The sequence below is a fragment of the Entelurus aequoreus genome, linkage group LG05, assembly GCF_033978785.1.
Source record: "Entelurus aequoreus isolate RoL-2023_Sb linkage group LG05, RoL_Eaeq_v1.1, whole genome shotgun sequence".
Taxonomy (NCBI): domain Eukaryota; kingdom Metazoa; phylum Chordata; class Actinopteri; order Syngnathiformes; family Syngnathidae; genus Entelurus; species Entelurus aequoreus.
The window spans coordinates 80121720-80148181 of record NC_084735.1 but is presented as its reverse complement, the minus strand read 5'-3'; the positions used below and the strand labels follow the sequence as shown (position 1 = coordinate 80148181).

Sequence of the window (26462 nt, the reverse complement as noted above, 5' to 3'; positions counted from 1 at the left end):
TAGATTGTCACTGAAGGCATCAAAACTGTGAATGAACACGTGGAGTTATGTACTTATCAAAAAAAAGTGAAAACATGTTTTACATTCTTGTTTCTTCAAAATAACCACCCTTTGCTCTGATTACTGCCTTTGCACACTCTTGGCATTCGCTCTATGAACTTTGAGAGGTAGTCACCTGAAATGGTTTTCACTTCACAGGTGTCACAGTTTTGAGGCCTTCAGTGACAATCTACAAGGTAAATAGTCATGAAAATAAAGAAAACGCCTTGAAATGAGAAGGTGTGTCTAAACTTTTGGCCTGTACTGTGTATATACAGTATATATATATATATATATATATATATATATATATATATATATATATATATATATATATATATATATATATATATATATATATATATATATATATATATATATACACACACACAGGTAAAAGCCAGTAAATTAGAATAAAAATTGAAATTGAAAAACTTGATTTATTTCAGTAATTGCATTCAAAAGGTGTAACTTGTACATTATATTTATTCATTGCACACAGACTGATGCATTCAAATGTTTATTTCGTTTAATTTTGATGATTTGAAGTGGCAACAAATGAAAATCCAAAATTCCGTGTGTCACAAAATTAGAATATTACTTAAGGCTAATACAAAAAAGGGATTTTTAGAAATGTTGGCCAACTGAAAAGTATGAAAATGAAAAATATGAGCATGTACAATACTCAATACTTGGTTGGAGCTCCTTTTGCCTCAATTACTGCGTTAATGCGGCGTGGCATGGAGTCGATGAGTTTCTGGCACTGCTCAGGTGTTATGAGAGCCCAGGTTGCTCTGATAGTGGCCTTCAACTCTTCTGCGTTTTTGGGTCTGGCATTCGGCATCTTCCTTTTCACAATACCCCACAGATTTTCTATGGGGCTAAGGTCAGGGGAGTTGGCGGGCCAATTTAGAACAGAAATACCATGGTCCGTAAACCAGGCACGGGTAGATTTTGCGCTGTGTGCAGGCGCCAAGTCGTGTTGGAACTTGAAATCTCCATCTCCATAGAGCAGGTCAGCAGCAGGAAGCATGAAGTGCTCTAAAACTTGCTGGTAGACGGCTGCGTTGACCCTGGATCTCAGGAAACAGAGTGGACCGACACCAGCAGATGACATGGCACCCCAAACCATCACTGATGGTGGAAACTTTACACTAGACTTCAGGCAACGTGGATCCTGTGCCTCTCCTGTCTTCCTCCAGACTCTGGGACCTCGATTTCCAAAGGAAATGCAAAATTTGCTTTCGTCAGAAAACATGACTTTGGACCACTCAGCAGCAGTCCAGCTCTTTTTTCCAGGGTCAACGCAGCCGTCTACCAGCAAGTTGAGCACTTCATGCTATAAGCATAGACATCGAAGCATAGCCTTTGGCTATGATCTGGCACGTTTATATTTTATATATATTATTTTTTATTTATTTATTTATTTATTTATTTTTTTTTTCTGCAAATTTTTTTAAAAAACTTTTTATTCGACCCCTTTTACCGTATTGCATTTGCATTGTCTTGTTTAGCACACTCATTGTTTATGTTCTTTGTTTGTTTGTTTTTTGTTTTGCTTAGTTGTTGTTTTTTTGTTGTTGGTTTTTTTGTTTTGTTTGTTTTTTGTTTGCTCCATGCTTTTTTAACCTGTAAAGCACTTTGGTGCAACCTAAACAGTTGTTGAAAATGTGCTATATAAATAAAGTTGACTTGACTTGACTTGACATATGTTCATTAATGTGCATTAATTGTTGCATGTAAAAAGATGACAGGCTTCACAGTGTCTTGGCTGAATGAGCAGGTATCGGACACCTCAGTCTCCTTAGACTCTCTTGGTTGCTTTGTTGGGTCTGCTCCTGTCTCTGGCCATGCTCCCGCCACCCCAGCAGACGATGGCGTGGAACACCGCAGAGGCCACCACAGTGTATATGTTTCTTTGACTTTTTATTCATAGCTGTATGTAGAAGTGGCTGGTTCCATCAGCTATGCTCTTTTAATGTCTTTAATGTCTAGGAGTTGTTTTTTCCCTTGGCCTCAGTCTGGACCCCCTCTCCAGGGGCCCAGGTTTAGACCGATTTACCTGTATCTCACCTTTTTTGTAAGGGGCGCCGGAAGTTGGCAGACCCGTCAGCGATCCTGTTCTGTCTCCCTGTAATGTTTGTCTGATCTTGAATCGGATTGTGCTGAAAATTTTTATTTCCCCTTGGGGCATTAATAAAGTATTTCTGATTCTGATACAATTCTAATAACCTACTCAGTGGCCTTGTGGTTAGAGTGTCCGCCCTGAGATCGGTAGGTTGTGAGTTCAGAACCCTGCCCGAGTCATACCAAAGACTATAAAAATGGGACCCATTACCTCCCTGCTTGGCTCTCAGCATCAAAGGTTGGAATTGGGGCTTAAATCACCAAAAGTGATTCCCGGGTGCAGCCACCGCTGCTGCCCACTGCTCCCCTCACCTCCCAGGGTGTGATCAAGGGTGATGGGTCAAATGCAGAGAATAATTTCGCCACACCTAGTGTGTGTGTGACAATCATTGGTACTTTAACTTTTTTAACAAATGGCGACTTCCTATCAGGAGTTTTATTATACATATATGAAAAGGCCTACCGTATTTTTCGGAGTATAAGTCGCTTCGGAGTATAAGTCGCACCGGCCGAAAATGCATAATAAAGAAGGAAAAAAACATGTATAAGTCGCACTGGAGTATAAGTCGCATTTTTTGGGGAAATTTATTTGATAAAACCCAACACCAAGAATAGACATTTGAAAGGTAATTTAAAATAAATAAAGAATAGTGAACAACAGGCTGAATAAGTGTACATTATATGACGCATAAATAACCAACTGAGAACGTGCCTGGTATGTTAACGTAACATATTATGGTAAGAGTCATTCAAATAACTATAACATATAGAGAACATGCTATACGTTTACCAAACAATCTGTCACTCCCGATCGCTAAATCCCATGAAATCTTATACGTCTAGTCCAGTGGTTCTTAACCTTGTTGGAGGTACCGAACCCCACCATTTTCATATGTGCATTCACCGAACCCTTCTTTAGTGAAAAATAAAATGTTGGGTTTTTTTCAAATTCAAGACAAAGTTATATGTTTTTGGTAACACTTTAGTACGGGGAACATATTCTAAGTAACAAAGACTTAATTTAGAGTTATTTGGAAACCAGGGGACCATATTCTAAGTAATAAAGACTTAATTTACAGTTATTTGGTTAGGGTTAGGGTCAGAGGGTTAGGGTTATAATAAGGCCATGCCGAATAAGGCATTAATAAGTACTTAATGACTAGTTAAGAGCCAATATGTTACTAACTTGCATGTTAATAAGCAACTAATTAATGGGGAATATGTTCCCCATACTAAAGTGATACCATGTTTTTTTACTGGTGCATAAAATGAACCGTGCATGAACATCACCTTGTTCAAACAACAAAACCAACACAGTGCATAAACTCACAACAAATTACACACCTGCAAACCAGTAAGCTGTTGCCGTATCCGTAATACGCCGATAGGGAGAAGTTTGTATTTACACGATGAGTCGGGTGTGTTTTGACCTCCGCCGAACCCCTGAGGCCGACTCACCGAACCCCTGGGGTCTGATCGAACCCAGGTTAAGAACTACTGGTCTAGTCTCTTACGTGAATGAGCTAAATAATATTATTTGATATTTTACGGTAATGTGTTAATAATTTCACACATAAGTCGCTCCTCAGTATAAGTCGCACCCCCGGCCAAACTATGACAAAAACTGCGACTTACAGTCCGAAAAATACGGCATTTGTGTATTTAGCGGGACGAGTGAAATTTAAGACCGAGAAAATGCGGTCGTTTATAAATTATTTAATGTTTCTCAAGGCCCGGAAGCAAATCTGTCACGGACCGGTGGTTGGGGATCTCTGCTGTACCGTACTGTTGTAGTGTAAACTGCTGGGAAAACAGAAGTTGTGTGTTGGTTTAGCAGGGCAGTTTCGCAATATGACATGGAGAATTAGTCACCTCTCTCTAGATTCAAAGCAGAACCTGCAGACCCGAAAGCTTGCGTATGCAAACTGTCTGTATATTATTGGTAATATTACTAACATCTCTCATGTACTGGGCTGCACACCTTGAGTTAATCCCCAAAATATAAACCAGATTGCATTGTGCATGTACAGGAAATGCTACATGACTATCGCTGTGCTTTGTGGAAGATGTATTGGTTACACAACACACCATTGTGTACATGTAACGTTCAATGACCAGATGTGACAGAGTGAGGATGTCGATGCTAAGCTAATGCAATACATCTTTTATATGGAGAATTGCTATTGGACGACACGTAGACGGGCAAAAACTCGTCATTTTCGTCCACCTCTTGTCGCCGAATGTTCGAGTATGTTTACTGGGCGGTGCTCGATAAAAAACGGTAGCGGACCGTTCGGCGTGTGTCCAACTCATCCATTGCGGGGTTTTTGGGGGAACGACAAATGCCCATTTTCGTGCGAGCTGTGCGACGCTTGAACGGCTCAGGGCGGCAGCTCGCTAGCGTCCATCAAAGCTTGTTTGTGTTTTGGTGGACGTTAAGTACTATCTTCAAACAGCGTCCTCCCTTTTTCGAAGACTAATTCCAGCGACATTGCGTCGTGCTGATATTGGTTTTATATAAAAAAAAAAACAAATGATAATACATAATATATTGTGGAGGTGTTGTTAGCAGGGAAGGTGATATGTCCTAATATCCACACCTAAAAGAAAAAAAAATCACAACCATACAAATGCAACATTATACACCGTGTTAACAGCCCTTAAATGTCCTCACCTGACAGGACACAAAACACAAATCCAGTCAATATAAGGCTCCTGGGAAGAGTATTTGTCCATTTTAGCTCCATTGTGTTGTTGGAAATGAGACTAGTTTCTTCTTGGCTTTTTTTTTTCCCCCAGCCTTGTCGTCCGGAGCATTGTCTTCTTCGCGGGAGGGAGGTCCAAACACGAGGTGTGTACTTTGCCGCCCCCTGTCGGCCACCGGGGTGCATTGCAGCAATCTGTTGCGCGGTTAGAGCAGTGTTTTTCAACCTTTTCGGTTTTTTTCATTGAAAAAATTCTGAGGCACACCACCAGCAGAAAACATTAAAAAAAATGAAACTCAGTAGCCGATATTGACAGTAAAAAGTCGTTCTCACAATTGTTGGGTATAAATTGTATGTAAATAATTCAATGTATATATACCCTGATGATTATCTTGTGTGATGACTGTATTATGATGATAGTATATATCTGATAGTATATATCTGTATCATGAATCAATTTAAGTGGAACCCAACTTAAACAAGTTGAAAAACTTATTCGAGTGTTACCATTTAGTGGTCAATTGTACGGAATATGTACTTCACTGTGCAACCTAGTAATAAAAGTCTCAATCAATCAATTCAAACTATAACCAAACATGCATCACTATAGCTCTTGTCTCAAAGCAGGTGTACTGTCACATCACACCATGACTTATTTGGAGGTTTTTGCTGTTTTCCTGTGTGTAGTCTTGCGCTCCTATTTTGATGGCTTTTCCTGTTTTGTTGGTATTTTCCTGGAGCAGTTTCATATCTTCCTTGAACGCTATTGAACGCACCTGCTTTGTTTTCGCAATAAAGACTATTTATGTTGTGCGGACGCTATATCCTTCTTTGTGGGGACATTGTTGATTGTCATGTCATGTACGGATGTACTTTGTGGACGCCGTCTCTGCTCCACGCGCTGTAAGTCTTTGCTGTCGTCCAGCATTTTGTTTTTGTTGAATTTGCAGCCAGTTCAGTTTTAGTTTCGTTTTGCATAGCCATCCCTAAGCTTCAATGCCTTTTCTTAGCGGCACTCGCCTTTTGTTTATTTTTGGTTTAAGTGTTACAAACCCCGTTTCCATATGAGTTGGGAAATTGTGTTAGATGTAAATATAAACGGAATACAATGATTTGCAAATCCTTTTCAACCCATATTCAGTTGAATGCACTACAAAGACAAGATATTTGATGTTCAAACTCATAAACTTTATTTTTTTTTGCAAATAATAATTGACTTAGAATTTAATGGCTGCAACACGTGCCAAAGTAGTTGGGAAAGGGCATGTTCACCACTGTGTTACATGGCCTTTCCTTTTAACAACACTCAGTAAACGTTTGGGAACTGAGGAGACACATTTTTGAAGCTTCTCAGGTGGAATTATTTCCCATTCTTGCTTGATGTACAGCTTAAGTTGTTCAACAGTCCGGGGGTCTCCGTTGTGGTATTTTAGGCTTCATAATGCGCCACACATTTTCAATGGGAGACAGGTCTGGACTACAGGCAGGCCAGTCTTGCTGAAATAAGCAGGGGCGTCCATGGTAACGTTGCTTGGATGGCAACATATGTTGCTCCAAAACCTGTATGTACCTTTCAGCATTAATGGCGCCTTCACAGATGTGTAAGTTACCCATGTCTTGGGCACTAATACACCCCCATACCATCACACATGCTGGCTTTTCAACTTTGCGCCTATAACAATCCGGATGGTTCTTTTCCTCTTTGGTCCGGAGGACACGACGTCCACAGTTTCCAAAAACAATTTGAAATGTGGACCTGCAGACCACAGACCACTTTTCCACTTTGTATCAGTCCATCTTAGATGAGCTCAGGCCCAGCGAAGCCGACGGCGTTTCTGGGTGTTGTTGATAAACGGTTTTCGCCTTGCGTAGGAGAGTTTTAACTTGCACTTACAGATGTAGCGACCAACTGTAGTTACTGACAGTGGGTTTCTGAAGTGTTCCTGAGCCCATGTGGTGATATCCTTTACACACTGATGTCGCTTGTTGATGCAGTACAGCCTGAGGGATGGAAGGTCACGGGCTTAGCTGCTTACGTGCAGTGATTTCTCCAGATTCTCTGAACCCTTTGATGATATTACGGACCGTAGATGGTGAAATCCCTAAATTCCTTGCAATAGCTGCTTGAGAAAGGTTTTTCTTAAACTGTTCAACAATTTGCTCACGCATTTGTTGACAAAGTGGTGACCCTCGCCCCATCCTTGTTTGTGAATGACTGAGCATTTCATGGAATCTACTTTTATACCCAATCATGGCACCCACCTGTTCCCAATTTGCCTGTTCACCTGTGGGATGTTCCAAATAAGTGTTTGATGAGCATTCCTCAACTTTACCAGTATTTATTGCCACCTTTCCCAACTTCTTTGTCACGTGTTGCTGGCATCAAATTCTAAAGTTAATGATCATTTGCAAAAAAAAAAAAGTTGATCAGTTTGAACATCAAATATGTTGTCTTTGTAGCATATTCAACTGAATATGGGTTGAAAAGGATTTGCAAATCATTGTATTCCGTTTATATTTACATCCAACACAATTTCCCAACTCATATGGAAACGAGGTTTGTAATTTAAAAGTTCCACAAACATAAACGTACTCACACACAGTCACAGAATGGCCGCACTTTAAATATGAGTAAGCGACTGCCACCACCACAAAATGATTAGCCTTTCAGGTTAGCGTCACCTCCAGGGAGGAGGCTTGATACCGCAGCACATCCTAGGTGATCCAAAGTGTAAAATTAAATATCATGAAATGATTGCACTCACCGGAGATGTCTTGTTGAAAGTGGTGCCCTATATACATTTACTGATCTTATTTTAGAAGACATTTATGGATTGTGGACATGTATCTCCGGTATAGCACGCCAACTTTTAATATAATTAGCCCAAAAGGTGTATTAAAAGGCCTACTGAAAGCCACTACTACCGACCACGCAGTCTGATAGTTTATATATCAATGATGAAATCTTAACATTGCAACACATGCCAATACGGCCGGGTTAACTTATAAAGTGCAATTTTAAATTTCCCGGGAAACTTCCGGTTGAAAACGTCTATGTATGATGACGTATGCGCGTGACGTCAATGGTTGAAGCGGAAGTATTCGGACACATTGTATACCAATACAAAAAAGCTCTGTTTTCATCGCAAAATTCCACAGTATTCTGGACATCTGTGTTGGTGAATCTTTTGCAATTTGTTTAATGAACAATGGAGACTGCAAAGAAGAAAGCTGTAGGTGGGATCGGTGTATTAGCGGCTGGCTGCAGCAACACAACCAGGAGGACTTGAGTCGGATAGCAGACGCGCTATCCGACGCTAGCCGCCGACCGCATCGATGATCGGGTGAAGTCCTTCGTCGCGCCGTCGATCGCTGGAACGCAGGTGAGCACGGGTGTTGATGAGCAGATGAGGGCTGGCTGCCGTAGGTGGAGCGCTAATGTTTTTATCATAGCTCTGAAGAGGTCCCGTAGCTAAGTTAGCTTCAATGGCGTCGTTAGCAACAGCATTGTTAGGCTTCGACAGGCGGCACAGCATTAACCGTGTAGTTACATGTCCAGTGTTTGGTTCGGTGTCTCCTGATAGTAGTATTGTTGATCTTCTCTCTATCCTTCCAGGCAGGGGCTTATTTCTTTTGTTTCTATCTGCATTTAAGCACGATGCTATCACGTTAGCTTCGTAGCTAAAGTGCTTCACCGATGTATTGTCGTGGAGATAAAAGTCACTGTGATTGTCCCCATTTCGCGTTCTCGACTCTCATTTTCAAGAGGATATAGTATCCGAGGTGGTTTAAAATACAAATCCGTGATCCACAATAGAAAAAGGAGAGAGTGTGGAATCCAACGAGCCAGTTTGTACCTAAGTTACGGTCAGAGCGAAAAAAGATACGTCCTGCACTGCACTCTAATCTTTCACTTTCACGTTCCTCATCCACGAATCTTTCATCCTCGCTCAAATTAATGGGGTAATCGTCGCTTTCTCGGTCCGAATCGCTCTCGCTGCTGGTGTAAACAATGGGGAAATGTGAGGAGCCCTTCAACCTGTGACGTCACGCTACTTCCGGTACAGGCAAGGCTTTTTTTAATCAGCGACCAAAAGTTGGGAACTTTATCGTCGATGTTCTCTACTAAATCCTTTCAGCAAAAATATGGCAATATCGCGAAATGATCAAGTATGACACATAGAATGGATCTGCTATCCCCGTATAAATACAAAAAATTCATTTCAGTAGGCCTTTAACGTCCATTTTTGTCGTTTACTCAATAAATCCAGGTTATTGTTTCCCTTTTTCTTCTGGTCTTTTCCAGAAAATAGAGGTTTTTTAAAAAATTGTGGTAATAATTACCATGAATTGATTAACGTGGACCCCAACTTAAACAAGTTGAAAAACTTAGTCGGGTGTTACCATTTAGTGGTCAATTTTACGGAATATGTACTGTACTGTGCGATCTACTAATAAAAGTTTCAATCAATCAATCAAAGGCTGTCCTCCTGTAGTCACTAAGAAAGAAGGTCCATAATGTGTAGTTCGGTGAGCTTCCCATTTAATAACATGAAATGTTACAAAACAAGACATGACTGTACTGGTAAGTGAAATAAACAACTGCTGCTGAAACACAAAGGAGTTTTAAGTGCGTGCAAGAAGTTTCTGTACATCGCCGCATTCGTCTTTCCCTCTATCTTGACTAGTCTCCCAGTTCCTGCCGCTGAAAAAAACAACCCCACAGCATGATGCTGCCACCACCATGCTTCAGTGCAGGGTTGGTATTGGCCTGGTGATGAGCGGTGTCAAAATTATTCAATCTTTGTCTCATAAGACCAGATCATTTTTTGGGGGGGTTTCTTCTTTCTAGGGAGGGCGTAACAGACAATAATTAAGAAGCACTGATCTAAAATGGCGTGTGGACAGTTGAATTGATAAAGGTGAAGAGTAGTTTTCATTGGCAAGCTCCGCCCACTATGAATAGGTACACATAACTACTGATCAATTCAGCACTTCAGGGTGTCATCATCATTATTTGTAAAAAATTATGTGATTAAGATCCGAATTTACCAAGCCAAATTATTCAAGTTTTGTGTTGTTTAACATTTTGTGGCAAGCCATCAGATAAAAGTTTCCTCCGCAACTAATCAGCGCCCATCTGTCTTGTCGGTTTCATTTTAACTCTGGCTTATTTGGTTTGAAGGAGTTGTTAAACTACGGCCCCTTTTTAGCCTTAAACCGGACGATTCAAACCAAGATAGCCGACTTCCTGTTTATTTTCAAATATGGTTTCTTGAGACTTTTACGTGCGTCCTCTCATGACAGACGTCGCCACAGATTTTTGTGATAATATATGAATCTGTTAGTAGGGGGTAAAAAAATTGTTTCTAATTTTTAAAGGGCCGCTACTAAGTCAAATTTCAAATTTCATGTTCGGGCCCTCAAAAATTGTCAAGACGGGGACTATGGGTTGTTCGTTTTCCCGAGATGCAAGGATAGTTGGAGTGGACATCGGATGACTATAAAAAAGGTACAAACAAAAAAGGTGGAGATAAACTTGGCTAAGAAACAAAACTACCACAAAGGCAAAACTATGGACAATAAACAAAAACTTACTTGGAACGCAGGGAACTATGGCATGGATTTCAGAGGTATAATCAGGTAACGTGGGTGTCAAGGAGGTAATGTGGCCAGACAGACCGCCTGGCAACTGAAAGCTTAAATAATACCGACATGATTAGCGACAGGTGCGCGAGTGAAACTAATGGGTCGCTATGGTGACAAAACAAACAAGAGTGCACAAAGAGTCCAAAAACCAAACCGAACATAACCAAAACAAAACATGATCACACAGACGTGACAAAAATATATTTTTCGCCGGACCTGATGCGCCTGCAAAAATTGTTGAGTTTTCATACATAATAATAATAATTAAAAAAACAATTTCAATAGGGCCTACTAACATTGGACATTATAACATTGAACTTTTGAACACTTTTTCCAGTTACAATATATTACCAAAGATAATCGTTTTTATCTTCTTGGTTGCCACATACACTACCTTTCAAAAGTTTGGGGTCACATTGAAATGTCCTTATTTTTGAAGGAAAAGCACTGTACTTTTCAATGAAGGTAACTTTAAACTAGTCTTAACTTTAAAGAAATACACTCTATACATTGCTAATGTGGTAAATGACTATTCCTGCTGCAAATGTCTGGTTTTTGGTGTAATATCAACATAGGTGTATAGAGGCCCATTTCCAGCAACTATCACTCCAGTGTTCTAATGGTACAATGTGTTTGCTCATTGGCTCAGAAGGCTAATTGATGATTAGAAAACCCTTGTGCAATCATGTTCACACATCTGAAAACAGTTTAGCTCGTTACAGAAGCTACAAAACTGACCTTCCTTTGAGCAGTTTGAGTTTCTGGAGCATCACATTTGTGGGGTCAATTAAATGCTCAAAATGGCCAGAAAAAGAGAACTTTCATCTGAAACTCGACAGTCTATTCTTGTTCTTAGAAATGAAGGCTATTCCACAAAATTGTTTGGGTGACCCCAAACTTTTGAACGGTAGTGTACATTAATTTGTATTTATTTTTTTTCATATGAAAAAGTAATATTAAAAGTAGTGGTGTCATGTTCAATGCAGAGAACATTGGGAAAATATGTTGTTTTAAGTATCTTAAAAATTACAATATTACCAAAAAAAAAAAAAAAATTAAATGTAACCACAATAGTATGAGGTTAAATTAATTACGACCATAAAACATTTTTTGGGCAAATCAATTTTCTATTTAATTATTAAAAATGTCTTCTCCACAATAGTTTATATTATTGCAGGGTTTTGTTAGTACAAAATAAAAAGGCACAGTTGCACACTTCAGTCGATATTTTATTGACCAAGTTAGTATTTGAAACTATGAATTAGGTATTTTTAATAATACTCAATATTATTCCAGTTATTATAAATTAATTTTAGGTTTAAAATGTAATCTTAATGCAAAAAAAAAACAAAAACATGTGAACAAGTCAAAGTAAAGGAATAAAAACCACAAATGGCAAATGTGTGTTTCTTCACTGTATTTTTGCATATTTAAAAAGAAGGAGCTTCAGAAAAGCACAACACAGCAGCTCGCACGGCTTTTTGCGTTCATCACGGTGAGTCATGTGCAGGTTTTTTACATTGCCAAAGTATTTCCTTCGTCTTGTGTTATAAGGTTGTGTACAGGTGGGGAAATGTCACATACAAATAGCCAGAAAAAGGTGAGTTGAACAATGATGGACCAATCTGACAGAAAAGAGAAGCAGCACAGCAAAAATGCTTTTAGAGGACAAACTTTTTTTTTTTGGTTGAGCTCATTGGACAAATAAAAGTTAGTTAATAGTTCTATCTACAGTAGGAACATCCACAGGGAGACTTTCATACACACACATGTAGTCTTTACATGTTTTATTAGTGTTCTTCATAGTCTCCATTGTGATTGAATGTACAAAAAAAAAAATAATTAAAAAAAAGGCCATGGGCTCCTTGTGCCGTCACTGGTTATGGAGGATGAGGAGGCGGGGCTTGGAAGTGTCAGATCAATAATGTTAGTTGGGATGGAGAAAGAGGTGGCGGGGGCGGGAATGTGATTCTGAAGGCAGTCCATGCGCACGGATGTGCTATCATGTCTCCGGAAGCTGGTTGATATCAGTCAAGTTGGTGTCGTTGAGGATTAATCGGATTCCATCCAACGAGTCGGCCTGCCGTATTCGCTCCAGCTTGACCTGGGAGCGTGGAAAAGCGTTTAAATGCACGGCGACGGCGTTTGTGTGTGTGTTAAAAACATGACTCGTTACCTGAAGGGTCTGAGAAAGCTTCACAAAGTCCTTCTGGACCTGCTCGCTGACGTCCAGCTCCGTTTGCAAGCGCTGGGCTTTGTCCTTCTCTTCCAACACCTGACTCTCTAGCGCCCCCTACAGTCCACACAAATGCGCACTGTGAACTAGCTAGTTAGGTAGTTTAGGCAAAAAAAAACTGTAGGGGCAAAATAAGTAATTTTGTCTCCTTTGCAGTATGGTGCTGGAACAGTTCAATGTTTTCAAACAATAACAGGCGTTTCGGGATTTCTGAGCCCAAAAATTCTAAAAGCACCATGATAGTGAAGTCAAATGGGCTCCAAAAGGCGCAACAATCTGCAAAATGAGCTTTGCAGTAAGTACAGTAAAGACTGTGTATGATATGTGTTCAGTAGTTTGCTAATAGTAAAAAATAATGCATTTTGCTGGCATTGAGTCCATTTTTAAGAGGGACCATGAATGCAGTGTCACATGATCTCCAACATTTCCTTCAATGTTTTCAAACAAAAATAGGCGTTTTGGGATTTCTAGCCCAAATTTGCCAAAATCTAGAGCATACTTGCCAAACTTGAGACCTCCAAATTCGGGGGGGCGGTCCGGGTTTTAAGGAGGCGGGGTTAAGGAGGCGGAGTTAAGGGGGGAGGAGTATATTTATAGCTAGAATTCACTGAAATGTAAGTATTTCTTATATATATATGTATATATACTGTATATAAATAAAATAAATACTTTACTTTCAGTGAATTCTAGCTATATATATATATATATGTATTTTATTATATATATATATATATATATATATATATATATATATATATATATATATAATATATATATATAATATATATATATATATAATATATATATATATATATATATATATATATAATGAAATATATATATATATATAATAAAATATATATATATATAAATAATAAAATACATATACATATATATATATATAATAAAATACATATATATATATATATAATGTATTTTATTATATATATATATATATAATAAAATACATATATATATATATATATGTATTTTATTATATATATATATATATATATATATATATATATATATATGTATTTTATTATATATATAATAAAATACATATATATATATATATATAATAAAATACATATATATATATAATGTATTTTATTATATATATATATATATATTTTATTATATATATATATATTTTATTATATATATATATATATTTATATATATATATATATATATATATATATATATATATATATATATATATATATATATATATTTTATTATATATATATATATATTTATATATATATATATATATATATATATATATATATATATATATATATATATATATATATATATATATATATATATATATATATATATAAAAATTAAATAAATACTTGGATTTCAGTGTTCATTTATTTACACATATACACACATAACACTCCTCTCTACTCATTGTTGTATTTGAAAGTGCAATGCTTTGCAGCCAGTAGCACAGCCTTTGAAGGAGCATAGGTATGGGCAGTGTAATATTCTGGGTTGGACTCTGAGGTCCGAGAGCCAGCTCCAGCTCGTGGTGCCCAGGACGAGACTTAAAACCAGGGGAGACAGGGCCTTCTCTGTGGTCGGCCCTAAACTCTGGAACACTCTGCCCCTCCATGTTCAAACTGCTTCCACAGTGGAGTGTTTTAAGTCTCGTCTTAAGACCCACTTTTATTCTTTGGCTTTTAACACTACGTGAGTTGTGTGGTCTTCTGTCCTCTGTTGTCCTGTGTGGTTAGGGTTAGGGTTATACATTTTGATGTCTATTTTACTGTTTTAATTGGTTTTACCCTTTAAAATCGTTTTTAATCATATTTATTTTTTATATTGTCTGTATTGTTTTCTATTCATTTATTCTTTGTTTTTATTCAGTCATTGGTGTAGCATAATATTGTTTTTGATATCGTTTTTAATATTGTTTTTAATATTGTTTTTAATATTGTTTTTAACATGGCTGTGCAGCACTTTGGAAACATTCTTGTTGTGTAAATGTGCTATATAAATAAAGTGGATTGGATTGGATTGGATTGGACTCAACAACCAGGCGAGGTGACGAAGTTACGTCTCTTTACTTCATACTTCAGAAGCGACTCCCACACTTGCCGTCAGGGTGCGCAATACAACGTAAACCGTTGGCCAACCAAAAAGTAACCACAGAACACTATAGTGTTCTGTGGTTACTTTTTGGTTGGCCAAGCGGACGTGACGACAGGCTGTCCTCACTCAGGTCCGCACGGACCTGGAGGGGGTGTGCCTTAAGTCCGGCTGGAAATCGGGAGAAATTCGGGAGAATGGTTGTCCCGGGAGATTTTCGGGAGAGGCACTGAAATTCGGGAGTCCCCCGGAAAATTCGGGAGGGTTGGCAAGTATGATCTAGAGCAGGGGTCACCAACGCGGTGCCCGCGGGCACCAGGTAGTCCGTAAGGACCAGATGAGTAGCCCGCTGGCCTGTTCTAAAAATAGCTCAAATAGCAGCACTTACCAGTGAGCTGCCTCCTATTTTTTAAATTGTATTTATTTACTAGCAAGCTGGTCTCGCTTTGCCTGACATTTTTAATTCTAAGAGAGACAAAACTCAAATAGAATTTGAAAATCCAAGAAAATATTTTAAAGACTTGGTCTTCACTTGTTTAAATAAATTCATTTATTTTTTTTACTTTGCTTCTTATAACTTTCAGAAAGACAATTTTAGAGAAAAAAATACAACCTTAAAAATGGTTTTAGGATTTTTAAACACATATACCTTTTTACCTTTTAAACTCCTTCCTCTTCTTTCCTGACAATTTAAATCAATGTTCAAGTAAATGTATTTTTTTTATTGTAAAGAATAATAAATACATTTTCATTTAATTCTTCATTTTAGCGTCTGTTTTTTCGACGAAGAATATTTGTGAAATATTTCTTCAAACTTATTATGATTAAAATTCAAAAAAAATATTCTGGCAAATCTAGAAAATCTGTAGAATTAATTTTAAATCTTATTTCAAAGTCTTTTGAATTTCTTTTAAAAATGTTGTTCTGGAAAATCTAGAAGAAATAATGATTTGTCTTTGTTAGAAATATAGCTTGGTCCAATTTGTTATATATTCTAACAAAGTGCAGATTGGATTTTAACCTATTTAAAACATGTCATCAAAATTCTAAAATTAATCTTAATCAGGAAAATTTACTAATGATGTTCCATAAATTCTTTTTTAAATTTTTTCAAAAAGATTCGAATTAGGTAGTTTTTCTCTTCTTTTTTTCGGTTGAATTTTGAATTTTAAAGAGTCGAAATTGAAGACAAAATATGTTTCAAAATTTAATAGTCATTTTTTTCGTGTTTTCTCCTCTTTTAAACCGTTCAATTAAGTGTAAATATCATTAATTATTAATAATAACATAGAGTTAAAGGTAAATTGAGCAAATTGGCTATTTCTGGCAGTTTATTTAAATGTGTATCAAACTGGTAGCCCTTCGCATTAATCAGTACCCAAGAAGTAGCTCTTGGTTTCAAAAAGGTTGGTGACCCCTGATCTAGAGGCACTCTGATGTTATACGATGTCCAAAATGTGCTATAAAATAAGCTTTTCTTCTTCTCTTTTGCAGTATGGTGCTGGAACACTCACGACGGTGCATGATATGCGGCGATGCCTTTAGTATTTCGCAGAAATTCTATTCTATATTATATATATATATTTTTTTTTCATAAAGAAATACAATCATGTGTGCTTACGGACTGTATCCCTGCAGACTGTATTGATCTATATTGATATATAATGTATATATTGTGTTTTTTATTTTGATTTAATTAAAAAATTAAAAAAATTAAATATATATATATATTTTTTTTGTATTTCTTGTGCGGCCCAATACCAATCAGTCCGCGGCCCGGTGGTTGGGGACCACTGCCTTAAATATTTCGCAAAAATTCTGTATTTTTGAGCCCAAAATCTAAAAGCAGGATGATAGTGAAGTCAAATGGGCTCCAAAATACGCAACAATCTGCAAAATTAGCTTTGCATTAAGTACAGTAAAGACTGTGTATGATATGTGTTCAGTAGTTTGCTAATAGTAAAAAATAATGCATTTTGCTGGCATTGAGTCCATTTGTAAGGGGGGGGTATTATTATTTTTTTTTTCATAAAGAAATCATCATCTGTGCTTACGGACTGTATCCTTGCAGACTGTATTGATCTATATTGATATATAATGTATATATTGTGTTTTTTATGTTGATTTAATAAAAAATAAAAAATAAAAACTGAGTCCATTTTTAAGAGGGACCATGAATGCAGTGTCACATGATCTCCGACATTTCCTTCAATGTTTAAAAAAAAATAAAAATGAGCGTTTCGGGATTTGAAGCCAAAATTTGCCAAAATCTCGAGGCACTCTGATGTCATACAATACAAAATGTGCTATAAAATCGGCAAAATAAGCTTTTCTTCTTCTCTTTTGCAGTACGGTGCATGACGGTGCATGATGCCTTAAATATTTCGCAAAAATTCTGTATTTTTGAGCCCTAAATCTAAAAGCACCATAATAGTGAAGTCAAATGGGCTCCAAAATAGGCAACAATCTGCAAAATGAGCTTTGCAGTAAGTACAGTAAAGACTGTGTATGATATGTGTTCAGTAGTTTGCTAATATTAAAAAATAATGCATTTTGGTGGCACTGAGTCAATTTTTAGGAGGGACCATGAATGCAGTGTCACATCATATCCAACATTTCATTCAATGTTTAAAAAAAATAAAATAGGCGTTTCGGGATTTGTAGCCAAAATTTGCCAAAATCTAAAGGCACTCTGATGTCATACAATGTCCAAAATGTTCTTTAAAATCTGCAAAATAAGCTTTTCTTCTTCTCTTTTGCAGTATGGTGCATGACGGCGCATGATGCCTTAAATATTTCGCAAAAAGTCTGTATTTTTGAGCCCTAAATCTAAAAGCACCATGATAGTGAAGTCAAATGGGCTCCAAAATAGGCAACAATCTGCAAAATGAGCTTTGCAGTAAGTACAGTAAAGACGGTGTATGATATGTGTTCAGTAGTTTGCTAATATTAAAAAAATATGCATTTTGGTGACACTGAGTCCATTTTTAAGAGGGACCATGAATGCAGTGTCACATGATATCCGACATTTCCTTCAATGTTTAAAAAACAATAAAATAGGCGTTTCGGGATTTGTAGCCAAAATTTGCCAAAATCTAGAGGCACTCTGATGTCATACAATGTCCAAAATGTGCTATAAAATAAGCTTTTCTTCTTCTCTTTTGCAGTATGGTGCTGGAACACTCATGATGGTGCGTGATATGCGGCGATACCTTTAGTATTTCGCAGAAATTCTGTATTTTTGAGCCCAAAATCTAAAAGCATGATGATAGTGAAGTCAAATGGGCTCCAAAATACGCAAAAATCTGCAAAATGAGATTTGCAGTAAGTACAATAAAGACGGTGTATGACATGTGTTCAGTAAAAAATAATGCATTTTGGTGGCATTTTTAAGAGGTACCATGAATGCAGTGTCATGTGATCTCCAAAATGTCCAACAATGTACAAAATAAATATTTTCCTCTGCTTTGTAGTACGGTGCTATGACAGTTTACGGCAGTGCAGCATATGCTGTGACGCCTTCAATTTTTTCAAATAGACGTTGCAGGATTTTCAGACGCAATTGATCAAAATCCAGAAGCACTCTGATGGTAATGTCACATGATGCCCAAAATGAGTTGAGTTTATTTGTGTAATACAATCTGCAAAATAAGCTTTTTTCCGCTTGTCTTTTGCAGTATGGTGCTAGAACAGCCATGAAGGTGCATAAGTGGCAACGCCTTCAATAAAAAATTAAAAAAATTATACAAAATTTCTATATTTTTTAGCTCAAAATCTAAAGGCATGATCTCCAAAATACTTAATCTGCAAAATAAGTTTTTTTCTTTTGGTTTGCAGTAAGTTTAGACTGTGTATGATATACTGTATGTTCATGTGTTCAATAGTTCACTAACAGTCAAAATAAATCATGGATTTTGGTGATATTGAGTAAATGTTTGAATGCGGTATCAAATGATCTTTAAAATTTCAAAAATGTGCAAATGAAACTTTTTCCTCCCCTCTGAATTATGGCACTAGAGCAGTCACGGCAGTGCAGGATATGCTGTGATGCCTTAAATTTAAACAAATAGACGTTCCGGGATTTTTAGACAAAATTTGCCAAATTATCTAGAGGGATTTTCGAGATCTCCAAAATGTGTGATACAATCTGCAAAATAAGCTTTTTGTCCTTCTCCTTTTGAGTATGGTGCTAAAACACTCAAGACAGTGAGTGAGTAATATGTGGCGACGCCTATAACATTTCTCAGACAAAATTACCAGCTCAGTGGCCTAGTGGTTAGAGTGTCCGCCCTGAGATCGGTAGGTCGTGAGTTCAAACCCCGGCCGAGTCATACCAAAGACTATAAAAATGGGACCCATTACCTCCCTGCTTGGCACTCAGCATCAAGGGTTGGAATTGGGTGTTAAATCACCAAATGATTACCGAGCGCGGCGCACGCTGCTGCTCACTGCTCCCCTCACCTCCCAGGGGGTGAACATGGGGATGGGTCAAATGCAGAGGACAAATTTCACCACACCTAGTGTGTGTGTGACTATCGTTGGGACTTTAAGTTTAACTTAATTTTAAAAATCCTACATTTTTGAGCCCCACATCTAGAGCAGGGGTGTCAAACTCATTTTAGCTCAGGGGCCACATGAAGGGCCGGACTATTAAAATCATGGCAATAAAACAAAAAAAATAAAGACAACTTCACATTGTTTTCTTTGTCTTACTTTGGCCAAAAATCCATGAAGGAAAGAAGAACGCCATGAAGGAAAGAAGAATTTTTTTTACATATGCATAAAAATTTGTTTTCGTTTGTATTTTTTGTATTATTTTAATGAATCAAGTAATGTTTATGACAATCTTTTTCCAAAACACCATATAGAATGTGAGATATAACAGGATAATGCATACATTTATGATTTGTTTTCAAAACGGTTACAAAAAAGTGGGACCCCAAAAATTTACTGTGGGACCCCATTTTTATGACTTGATGGGGTCCCTGGGACCCCATTTTAAAAATTCCTAACGCCAACCCTGATGGAGTATTGGCAAACTTCAAAATAAGAGTTTTCTTCTTATGGCGGTTTGCAGTATTTGTGCCTGATATGTGTTGTTGTCCTTCACGGTTTGATGATAATTATAAAAAATAATGCACTTTTGGTCATTTTTTGCCAAACTTTGCCAAAATCCAGGAGTGTGTCACAACATCTCTAAACTTTGCAACAGTGTGCAAAATAAACATTTTCCTCTCCTCTGTAGTACAGCGCTTGAACAGTCACGACAGTGCAGGAGATGCTGCGATGCCTTCAAATTTATAACAAACATACATTTTCAAGATCTAAAGGCACATGATCTCCAAAATGTGCAAAATAAACTTTTTGTACTCCTTTGCAGTTTGGTGCTAGATCAGCCACGACAATGCATGGTATGCTTTGATGATATTAATATTTTTTTAATAACAATATTAATAGACATTTGGGATTTTGAGCCAAGTTTGCCCACATCTAGCGACACTGTGATGTCCCAATAATGCATGATATGCTACGATGACATTTCAATAAATGGATTAATGTATGAACGGTAACAGAGCATAGATCTTTAATCCGAAATGTATGTTGTTTGTATTTAACAGCAATTGCTCTGCACCGGATAGACAATAGGTCCATTGTCTGCCGCCAAAATACAGTTAGCGTTTAGCGCATATCAGCTCCTACTGTATAAGACGGAAACTGACCTTGACTGCACTGAGCTCTTTAAGATGCTGTTCAAGACTCATCCTCAAGGCCTGGATGTTCTCCAGTGTCTCTGTCTTTTCCGCTAACCTGCTCCGCAACTACACACAAATAAAACACGGTTTGCGAGGTACACCGAGAAATACATTTATTCAAAAACAGAAGAAAAAAAAATATGGTTTGCAACTCAAATAGTGGCTGGGTGCATTTATTTACTGCAGAGAACACATGGTATTTATTAAAAGGAAGGGTGTTTTAAAAAAAAAAAAAGTACTTTAACAAAAGTAAAATGATTTGATAATATAAAAAACACACAAAATATATATGTATATATATATATATATAATATTACATTTATATACATACATATAAGATATATACATGTACAAATATCTACATATATACATGGAGTGAACAAAAATATAAACAACATGAGTTGAACTGCACGAGTTGAACTCAAAGATGTAAAACTTTTACTATGTATACAAACGACTCATTTTTCTCAAATATTGTTCACAAATCTGTGTTAGTGAGCATTTCTTATTCGCCAAAATAATCCATCCCACCTCACAGGTGTGGTGTATCGAGATGCTGATTAAACAGCATGATTATTGCACAGGTGTGTCTTAAGCTCCCCACGATAAAAGGCCACTCTGAAATGTGCAGTTTTGCTTTATTGGGGGTGCAGTCAGTATCTGGTGTGACCACCATTTGCCTCAAACAGTGCAACACATCTCCTTGGCAGAGAGTGGATCAGGTTGTTGATTGTAGCCTGTGGAATGTTGGTTCGCTCCTCTTATATGACTGTGCCAAGTTGCTGGATATTGGCAGGAACTGGAACACACTGTCGTATATGCCGATCCACAGCATCCCAAACACGCTCAATGGGTGACATGTCCAGTGAGTCTGCTGGCCATGCAAGAACTAGGATGTTCTCAGCTTCCAGGAATTGTGTACAGATCCTTGCAACATGGGGCCATGCATTGTCATGCTGCAACTTGAGGTGATGGTCTTGGATGAATGGCACAACAATGGGCCTCAGGATCTTGTCACGGTATCGCTGTTCATTCAAAAGGCCATCAATAAAATGCACTTGTGTTTGTTGTCCATAACATACGCCTGCCCATACCATAACCCCTCCCCCACCATGGGCCACTCAATTCACAACGTTGACACACACTGTCTGCCCTGAACAGTGAAAACCGGGATTCATCCGTGAAAACAACACCTCTCCACTGTGCCAGACGCCATCAAATGTGAGCATTTTCCCAATCAAGCCAGTTACGACGACAAACTGCAGTCAGGTCGAGACCCCGATGAGGACGACGATCATGCAGATGAGCTTCCCAGAGACGGTTTCTCACAGTTGGTGCAGAAATTCTTTGGCTATGCAAACCAATTGTTGCAGCAGCTGTCCGGGTGGCTGGTCTCAGATGATCAGGGAAGTGCACCTGCTGGATGTGGAGGTCCTGGGCTGGTGTGGTAACTTGTGGTCTGCGGTTGTGAGGCCGGTTGGATGTACTGCCACATTCTCTGAAACACCTTTGGAGACATCTTATGGTAGAGAAATGAACATTCAATTCACGGGCAACAGCTCTGGTGGACATTCCTGCAGTCAGCATGCCGACCGCACGCTCCCTCAAAACTTGCAACATCTGTGGCATTGTGCTGTGTGATAAAACTGCACATTTCAGAGTGGCCTTTTATTGTGGGCAGCCTAAAGCACACCTGTGCAATAATCATGCTGTTTGATCAGCAACTTGATATGCCACACCTGTGAGGTGGGATGGCAAAGAAGAAATGCTCACTAGCACAGATTGAGACAGATTTGTGAACAATGTTTGACAGGAATAATTTTTTTGTGTATTTAGTAAAAGTTTACTGAGTCTGTGGTGGTGATCCTGACTTTTCTCTGTTTTGTGTGAATGTTATTGTCGTCTGGGGACTACAGGCAGAAATTAACCTTTGGCTAAAACCTGACATATTTACATGTTATATATATGTTCATTCATATGTGCTGTCCCTATTTTAAATAAATAATTGCAATTGAAAAAGCCTATCTCAGCTACAATCGGGCGGAAGGCGGGGTACACCCTGGACAAGTCGCCACCTCATCGCAGGGCCATATTATGTATATACACACACATATACATCAATCAATCAAAGATTATTTATATAGCCCTTAATCACAAATGCCTTAAAGGGTTATATGTATATATATATTATAAGATGTGACTTTAAGGTTTTATTACTTATGTATAAAATGCTAAACGGTCTAGCTCCATAAAAAATACATGTATCATAAACATACAGTATAACATATCACACTTGACATACCTGCTCCTTCTCTGCCTTTGTCCGCTCCAACTCCGTCTTCAAACTGGAGAACGACGCTGTGGGAAGAAGATACATTGTGATAGGATCAAAAACACGGCTCATGGCCTCAGCACGTTGGTTTGAGAATGTGGCAAAGCTGCACAAGCTCGAATTAGTCGTTTGGTAGACCAAAGTGCAGATGAGGGGTTCAGTTAAGCAAGTTTTGCATCGATGTGAGCGTTAGTGTGTATTAGAGCACACCTAACACTGTACACACACACTCAAGCTGGTGGGAAGTACACCAGTATACCTTCCAAGATGTCTGAATGACAACAAAGGGGAAACAACAGAAACAGAAAAGAACACATCTGGAGGACATCACAACAAATATTCACGGTGGATTCTACCCCAAGTTGATGAGGAATGTTCTCCTCTGACGTAATTTCCTGTTACACCCCCCCAGAATTTCATCACTGATCACTCACCGATCTCCTCCTTACAGCTCTCGATCTCCAGCTGCAGCGTATCCTCCAGGTTCTCCTTGAGGCACTGCTCTGCCTGGATCTGCTCCTTCAGGAAGAGAATTTCCGCCTTTAGCTTCTCCTCCATGTGGTCGGCGGACGTCCGCAGCGCCACCGTGTCCTCCCGCAGCTGCAACACCTTGGACTGGAGGTCCTTAGGACAAACCACAATGTATGTTTATTAAAGGTGTCCTGATCCAATATTGATATCGGTTTGTTATCAGCAAAAAAACAAGTATCGGATTATATTGGCTTGCATCTTAAATCTCTGATGTAGGCACCGATACAAGCAGTCCTGCACCGTGTTGATTTGTGAAAAGTAGGACAACCAGTTAACATCTAAATGTCCTCCAATAAGCACACAAGGTTTGTCTTTTCTTCTATTTTAGTCAAGTCATTTACAAAAAGTAAACTACAGGCTACTAAAAGCTAGCAGCTACACAGCAGTTAAGCACACAATAGCACACGAGCTAGACATACCTAATAAGTGTCCTAATCAAACAATATTGTAGTTTCCGACCTTTGTCAGTATAAACAAGTATCTAATCATTGTAGTTGCATATTACTTACACATACAAAGTCTCCAAAGCAGAAGCTTATCAGAGTAACCAGCAACAAACGTGTCCGCATTATTCAATTTACTGCATCATGGTCTTACCTTAATCCAATAGGTGTTGCCAAAAAACTCATTTGCATTCTACTTCAATTCAAAGACAGCATAAGTCCATTGCAGATGGTTAATAATAAACAGGTTAGTGTTTTTTCATACCTACCATTGTTCTCTGTTTGACTGATTTATCTTAAACAAAACCTTTTGTAACATTCATCACACCAAAATAATAATTGTATGCTGACATTGTTTCCAACTAATATCGCTATCAGCCAATACCGAAGGCTGCAATGTCGGAATCAGAAGTGTAAAAGTTGTATCGGGACACCTCTAATGTTCATATAATATCAGTGCAGATTACAGAGTAATGTCATATGAATAAAAGGGGGAAAAAGTATTACCGTTTACCTGTATTTCACCAATTACTACAGTAATACACAGCAAAATAAAGTCAATGGGACTCTTGTCCTTGTTTCCCTGCAACTTATTTTGCTAACCTACTGTGACCCTAGTGATTCTTTTGAAATAAGATACTCGGGATACAAAAACTAAAATGGATGTACTGGTAATTTCAAACAAATTTATTTGCGGCCTGGTACAATAATTATAATAATAATGTATTTTATTTGTATTGCATTTAACATTTAAACAAGCCATTTAGGAGACCTTCCGGTACGCCAACCAGGGATTGGGGCCAGTATAAATATATTGATGGTGGTTTAATTTGCTTGCTTTTACAGTAAATACAAATTAAGAAGAACAGCGAAAGCAGAATTAAATTTTTTTTGTTGAATAAACACTGTAGTGTAGCATAGCATAGCAAACAGAAGTCCGCCCTTGGTCCTTAGCTACCTGAAAATGTGGGCCCTGGAAAACCTTTTTTTGAGTATATCTAACCCTCTTAGTTAGTCCCATGCTTCCGTTCCGCTTGCGGCTCAAACCTAGAGATTGGCACCGGGCTAAAAGCCAAAACTGTCCAATCGATGTTTGCGCAAGCTCTTAAGGTTTTAGGGAGTCAGCCAGTGCACTTGGCACAAGTGCACTGGCTGACCTCCGTTACATAAGCACTGTAGCATAGCATAGCATAACACAGCACCGCTTAGCATACATAACATGGCGTAATATAAAACAACCTCGGTTTGATTTGGTTCTTCAAAATGGTTCGCCAACCGAAAAGTTCATACAGAGAAGCAGAGTTCCCCATAAGAATCCATGTAAACAATGGTTCTAGCCTCGACAAAAGTCCCTATTTTAGCAAAAGAAAATGCACACTTTGACAAGAATATATATATATATATATATATATATATATATATATATATATATATATATATATATATATATATATATATATATATATATATATATATATATATATATATATATATATATATGTGTGTATATATATGTGTGTATATATATGTGTGTATATATGTATATGTGTGTATCCAACAACCAACACAACATGGGAATGATGGCTCAACAATCTCTTTTTTATTCAAACAATATTAAAGCAAGCTTGAATGTCAATATATTTTTTGAACACTGGAAGTTTTGGGGTGACAAACAAGCAGTGGCTTCACGTAGTCACCACTAATGTTAGCACAAACGAGCAGTGTGAAGCGATCCTTCATCGACTTGTGTCCCGGTAGTGCCTTTCCTTCACTGTAACAAAAGGTCCGCTGTGGCATCTTTTTCGGTCTCATCACAATTAAAGACTTGCCCCCTTCGCTGATAAAATCCTTGAACTGAAGGGCTGCAACCAGTCTAGCAACCCGAAGCTATACAGCAAGACTGTGAGAGTTTGGACACATTTAAAACGTTTCTGATCACACAAAGTGATCTCTAAGACAGGCTCACACAGCACCGACCTGCGCAAGGTACGACAATTGTTGAAATAACCTTGTCAGAAGTGCCGCACGCCATCAAAGCTCTTCAAAATGGCCACGGCTTTGTCTACAGGATGTAAAAAGGATGCCACATACGCGCCCATGCCTCTTCAAAATGGCCGTGCCCGTGGACAGGAAGTGATGTCATCAAAATGGCAGCCCCCGGTGGTTTCAAGCAGCATGAAAAGTGAATGAATGAATGAAGCGTTCATACACCGAGACATGGTCCGCACACAGAGGCCTATTTGTCGCGATGTAAACGAGGTCCCACTGTATAATTAATACAAAATTAATTACGGCATCTTGCTATACGAATCCACACATTTTTAAATATTTGATATGTATTTAAAATGATTACTCAAAAAGGCGATTTTGGTTTACTGTCAGTAGAATGATCTTGGTTTACTGCTGCAGTCCATTTGGGTTCAATTTGTGACATCATGCTCTTACGCAACTTCTCCGATGCGGACGCCCACTGAGGAAAGACAGAGGCACTAAAAGGCATCTGGTGATGCGTTCGTAGGCGCTTGATAGTGCACCAGTGCGGCT

The 26462-nt window shown here is 38.0% G+C and overlaps 3 protein-coding genes across 6 annotated transcripts in view; 1 reads left to right on the top strand and 2 right to left on the bottom strand.

Annotated features, from left to right (window-relative positions):
• Positions 1-5042, bottom strand: part of LOC133651099 (myelin protein zero-like protein 1) — a 30569-nt gene extending 25527 nt beyond the window's left edge. The window contains exon 1 of one of the 2 annotated variants that reach the window (XM_062049045.1): positions 4841-5042. In XM_062049045.1, coding sequence (XP_061905029.1) covers positions 4841-4913 — 73 coding nt within the window. In that variant the 5' untranslated portion in view covers positions 4914-5042. The remainder of the gene's footprint in view (positions 1-4840) is intronic. The other variant, XM_062049046.1, reaches the window with a different exon arrangement.
• The window catches only part of LOC133651091 (neural cell adhesion molecule 1-like), an 881445-nt gene that overhangs the window by 583515 nt on the left and 271468 nt on the right, over positions 1-26462 (top strand). The gene's annotated exons all lie outside the window — the stretch shown is intronic.
• The window catches only part of LOC133651092 (rab GTPase-binding effector protein 1-like), a 47916-nt gene continuing 33746 nt past the window's right edge, over positions 12293-26462 (bottom strand). For both annotated transcript variants that reach the window (XM_062049030.1, XM_062049031.1), the window contains 5 exons: positions 23379-23568; positions 22915-22970; positions 20580-20678; positions 12697-12813; positions 12293-12624 (listed from right to left, as the gene is read on the bottom strand). In XM_062049030.1, the coding sequence (XP_061905014.1) occupies positions 12523-12624; positions 12697-12813; positions 20580-20678; positions 22915-22970; positions 23379-23568 (564 nt within the window). In that variant the 3' untranslated portion in view covers positions 12293-12522. The remainder of the gene's footprint in view (positions 12625-12696; positions 12814-20579; positions 20679-22914; positions 22971-23378; positions 23569-26462) is intronic.